Source organism: Adiantum capillus-veneris, chromosome 3, assembly GCF_014529385.1.
Source record: "Adiantum capillus-veneris isolate H3 chromosome 3, ASM1452938v2, whole genome shotgun sequence".
NCBI lineage: Eukaryota > Viridiplantae > Streptophyta > Polypodiopsida > Polypodiales > Pteridaceae > Adiantum > Adiantum capillus-veneris.
In genome coordinates this window covers 40,984,498-40,990,082 of record NC_140933.1, presented here as the reverse complement: position 1 = coordinate 40,990,082, position 5,585 = coordinate 40,984,498, and the positions used below count along the sequence as shown (strand labels likewise).

General features: G+C 43.6%; 1 protein-coding gene across 1 annotated transcript; it reads left to right on the top strand.

The window, feature by feature from the left end:
• The first annotated feature begins 2,907 nt into the window (after window positions 1-2,907).
• On the top strand, window positions 2,908-5,332 carry LOC147460798 (low affinity inorganic phosphate transporter 1-like). Its single transcript, XM_086508500.1, has 2 exons — window positions 2,908-3,046; window positions 3,534-5,332. The coding sequence occupies exon 2, from the start codon at window positions 3,535-3,537 to the stop codon at window positions 5,131-5,133; it is 1,599 nt and encodes a 532-aa protein (XP_086364626.1). The 5' UTR covers window positions 2,908-3,046; window position 3,534; the 3' UTR covers window positions 5,134-5,332.
• Window positions 5,333-5,585: the final 253 nt, after the last annotated feature.

Genomic DNA, 5,585 nt, shown 5'->3' with positions numbered 1-5,585 from the left:
GTGGCCCCATCGCGAACTGAGGTGTCAAATGGGAAAAATTGATCTCAAGATAAACATTAATCTTGGGATGCTCACCGTCTCGTAAGATTGGAACTCAAACCCTCACCATTGGGGTGAGAGGCCAACACATTAACCAACATGTTTGTGTGTGCATTCTTGGTAAAAAGAGCAGAGGTAAAGCACCCCCCCCTAGGGAGGTGGGATCAATGGCCCATAGTAGGCGTCGTGAGGCGGGTGCAATCCGGGCCGTTCGATCATCATTTGAACTAGGTGTGAACTAAGAGTGAACTCAGAGGTATGTGCACCACACCAAATTTGGTGTGAACTCGGTGTGAACTCAACGTGAACTAGGTGTGAACAAGGGAGGGTATGCACACCACACCATTTGGTGTGAACTCAATGCGAACTCGGTGTGAACTAGGTGTAAACTTGTCCACGACGTCGTGATCTATAAACTTACCACACACACACACTTGTCAACGAGCGCGTGCTAGCCTAGTGATTAGAGTCAATTCCCTGGGGGAGAGGGTAGCGGGTTCAAGTCTCGGATCTGAGAAAGTGGGAATCTTTTGCATTCCATAGGCAATCCAATGGCCACAATCAACCGATGATCGTGAGCCATTGATCCCACCTCCTTAGGGAGGCGTCATTTAGTAACGAGGCCTGCCCACCCAAAAAAAAATGATAAAGATCAAATATGGAGTTCTGATTTGTCGATTAGTCATTGTCAGACTAGTGGCAAAGTTGAATCTACTGTTGTCTTTCTTGGCTGAAGGAAAAAATATGGATTTTGGCTCATGCAAATCCTAGATTAATCCTACAACAGCGGCTCAAAGGTACACCTTCAAAGATGTTATATAACAAAATATATATGAATTCATTTTAAAATTTTAAAAAAATCACCTAAATTTATTCAAATACATAAGATGGAGTATTTATTATATTTTGATAAAAATTGTAGGGTCTTTATTTTGCCCACAAGGGCATTCTGTGATCAGACATCCGTTTTACCAAGAATGATCTAATTATAGGAGGAAAGGTTTTCAACAACCAAGCTACTCTAGTTTGCACACAGATTATCCACTTTTGCTATTTCAAACAAACATGGAAGTCAAGAAAGCTTTGAGTATTCGAGGGAATCCTTGCAATAGTTAACTTTGAAGAGATCATGCAGGAAAGCAGGGAATGAGTTCTCTCTATTGAAAAATACAAAGACTCAGAAGAATGGAAGCTATCACTAATTCTAGACATTAGAGGAAGTGCTAATTGTGGGCTTCCGGTTACCAACCAAATCACAACTTGAATAAGCTCTGTAGTAGTGCCTTAGAAAAGTTCTCTTTTACCACATTTTTTTCATGAGCAACCCTCTTTCATTTCCTCTATCACCAATACATCTCAATGTAGCCCATCTTTTGATCTACGATCATCCTTTTGTGTAAATGATTTACAACATTACATGCTCTAATACATGAATGTGTCACCTATTACGACATTCCTACATTATCTCCCTTCTCTCTCTAATGCAAATTGCTTCAAGAATGGCATGTTTATTTTTAATATGTCAATATTGAGTTAGTGAGGGCACAAGTGCACTAGCATGCATGCTCGTGTGCATGCATGCACACATAGATACACAAAGAATTTGCTTTCCACAACTCTTGATACCAAAAGCCGTATGGCATTTATGTCGGCAGGGGGAGGAGGAGGGATAGATGATCCTCCTTGCATTAGAGCATCTCCAAGTGAAATAAACATAGTCAAGGATCCAAACTAGTAAGCACCCCATTGGACTTGAAATCCCAATTGCCCTTCACACTAAAGGGCATGAAGTAGTTGATGAAGAGGAAGTGGTAGGATCACCAACGGCAAAACTCGACCCAAAAATTGATTGCTTCAGATTTGGTGGATGGGGTTTGGCCAATGTATGAGTTTATAGTGTTTGTCCTAGTTTACTTTTAACTAAGAAGTTCAATTTATAAATTATGTATGGCTAGAAGAGAAGCCTCCCATCATGGGCATGGTGTGCTAAAAATTGCAAGAGGCATTGGAACCACCATTTTTTTCTATTACCTTGACATTTCTTGCGTTGTGATGATGGATTGCCATGTCCACATGTTCATTAAAAGGCCCTTGTCACCTATAGTCATGTGCCACCCAACAACCCACCTCATTCACACACGAATTGCACTTCTTTGAGGCTCTCCAATGTCATTCCATGCTAAACTTGCACAAACCTTTGTCTACTTTTGGTTCTACGCTTCCTATCTGTGGCTAGAGTAGAAGCCTCCCATCATAAGCATAGTTGTCATGCAATGCATATTTACCTGGAATAACCGTGTCTAATGCAAGGTCACATATGCACCATTTAATTGTCTCATATGCAACTATGCAAGTCTTTTTTGTAACTATGCCGATTTTGACATGGCTGTATCAATAACCTAATATTGATAACTAATGAACACGTGACAACATGAAGATGCATAGTCATCGGAAATGAATGTGCTTCATGCATGATAATAAGTGCACCACGTATTTGTCGCGATATATACTACTATGCAGATTTTGGCATAGTTGCACAAATAACTTATTATTGCATACGTGACCACATCCTTAGTCCCTAACTGATAGGACGCGGAAAGCCATGGAGTGGCCCTTCAAGCCAAGACTAAGTGATGACGTCCTTTTAGTCTTGAGTTGAGGTTTAAGAACACGTATGTATGGGGCGATGTCTGTGCACACACAGAAAGAAACAAATAGTCTTTCCACTTTTGCACCACCCAAAGAGTGGTGTCCCGACTCCCTTGCAAGGATGGGCCGCCGTGCACTAGTATAAAAGTAGGTAGTGTAAAAGGACTTAAAGCACAGTGTCTCTCGCTGTATATATTGCGGGTGGCGTCTTGCATGTCGTCTGAAACCATCACTTTGCTTTGTAAAAGTTCTTGCTAACAAGTCCATCAAAGCACAAAGCTCTTGCTTGCTAAGAAGTCCATTACCTGCGACTCTGCAGAGTCCGAAACCTCCCTGCAGGCTTTCCAACCTCCTATAGGTATCACTCACATGCATCTTGTTTCGGGGTGTGTGTGTGTGTGTGTGTGTGTGTGTGTGTGTGTCTATGTCAGAGAGAGAGAGAGAAGAGAGAGAGAGAGAGAGAGAGAGAGAGAGAGATGCACGCAGGTGTTTGTGCTTGCGTGCGCACATAGCATGGCATATGCATGTGATTTCACGCTTATGTATATAGGTGTGTAGTCGTGTAGGTTTAAGCTTTTGCAAAGGGATGCAGGAGACGATGTATATAGTGTGTCGTTTGTGTGTTGTGTGTCTGATGGATGTGTGTGTGTGTGTGTGAGAGAGAGAGAGAGAGAGAGAGAGAGAGAGAGAGAGAGAGAGAGAGAGAGAGAAACGACGGCATACTAGGTCATGTAGTTTGTTGTTTTCACGGACATATCTCTCTCATGGAGACGATTTACGCTATTTGTTTGCGTTGATCTCAAATTTCATGGCATTCTCTGAATGTGGAATGATGATGTGTGTAGGATGACAGGAACACAGCTTGAGGTGCTAACCGCCCTCGACAAGGCGAAGACACAATGGTACCACTTCACAGCCATCATAATAGCAGGCATGGGGTTCTTCACAGATGCATATGACCTCTTCTGCATCTCAACAGTCACAAAATTGCTTGGTAGGCTTTACTACTATGATCCCCTCACAAACAAGCCGGGGATCTTACCAGCCCATGTCTCGGCCGCCGTCAACGGGGTTGCACTTTGCGGTACTTTAGCAGGGCAACTTTTCTTTGGATGGCTCGGCGACAAGCTTGGTCGCAAGAGAGTATATGGCATGACCCTCATGTGCATGGTCATCAGCTCCGTAGCTTGTGGTCTTTCATTCGGTAGCACTGCAAAGTCTGTAATGACGACCCTTTGCTTCTTCCGATTTTGGCTTGGCTTTGGCATAGGGGGCGACTATCCCCTGTCAGCTACGATCATGTCTGAGTATGCCAACAAGCGCACAAGAGGTGCTTTCATCGCTGCCGTGTTTGCAATGCAGGGATTCGGGATATTGGGTGGTGCGGCTGTTGCAATCATTGTCTCTGCAGCTTTCAAGAATGCGTTTCCTGCACCTCCCTTCAACACAGACCCCATAGCTTCGACACCGTCGCAGGCAGATTTTGTATGGAGGATCATCTTTATTATGGGTGCGATTCCTGCAGCTCTCACATATTATTGGCGGATGAAAATGCCTGAGACTGCCCGCTACACAGCGTTGGTGGCAGGGAATGCGAAGCAAGCAGCAGCAGACATGACCAGTGTGCTCGAAGTGCGTTTGGAAGCTGAGCAACATAAAGTGGATCAAATAACCCGTACTGCATCGTATGGGCTGTTTTCTTCACAGTTTTTGAAGAAGCATGGGTCTCATCTTCTCGGCACCACAAGCACATGGTTTCTTCTAGATGTTGCTTTCTATAGTCAGAATCTCTTTCAAAAGGACGTCTTCACGGCAGTAGGCTGGCTTCCGTCAGCAGGAAGCATGGATGCATTAGAAGAAGTTTACAGGATTGCAAAAGCACAAGCATTAATTGCATTGTGCTCCACAGTGCCTGGATATTGGTTCACGGTGTTGCTAATCGATCGCATTGGGCGATTTGCAATTCAGCTTCTCGGCTTCTTCTTTATGACGGCCTTTATGTTTGGGCTCTCTATCCCCTACAACTGGCTGCGTGGCAGGGAATGTGCTTCAGGATTTTGCGATGGCCATCATACACTCTTTATTGCCTTGTATGCTTTCACATTCTTTTTCTCCAATTTTGGTCCCAATAGTACCACATTCATTGTACCTGCAGAAGTATTTCCGGCAAGACTTAGATCGACATGTCATGGAATCTCTGCTGCAGCAGGGAAAGCTGGAGCCATTGTAGGCGCGTTTGGGTTTTTGTATGCAGCCCAAAATCCGACTGAAGGACGTCAAGAACCGGGCTATCCAACGGGGGTCGGTATTCGGATGGCCCTTATTATGTTGGCCTGTTGCAATGCTTTGGGATTTTTCTTCACATTTTTGGTGCCAGAGACAAAGGGAAGGTCTTTGGAGGAGATTTCAGGTGAGGGCGATTCGGAGGAAGCAGTCCAATCCTGACTGATGTTTAGGAAAAATTTGGGGTGGGTATAGTGACACATGAATTTGCAAGTCATCAAATTGGGGGTCAAATAAATATGTGGGTGGGTATAGTCACGCCATGAGTTTCAAAGTAATATTGCTCCTAAGTGAGAAGCACACTAATTTCTTCCTTGGAAGTTGACAAGTTTACTCTGCTACAAAAAGAGTGTTAGATTTCTGTCTTTTGTCTCTTTGATCGGTCTTTGAACTCACAACCTCCTTGATAGGATTTGACGCCCATTGCCCTTTTTTGAGGTAATTTTTCGAGTCGAATGAAGGTCAAAAGTTTTATGAGTTTGTCATTACAAGGACTCTTTTACAGGAATGGGAAATAAAATAGGGTACCCTTCAATTGTCCACAGAAGTGGAGTACGTTAAGATGCCCGTCTAATTTAGAAAACATGCATGCATGGAAATGACCGAGTTTATTT

What these genes read in the sequence shown, in the direction of transcription:
- LOC147460798 (XM_086508500.1), top strand. Translation starts at nt 3,535, where the DNA reads ATGACAGGAACACAGCTTGAGGTGCTAACCGCCCTCGACAAGGCGAAG.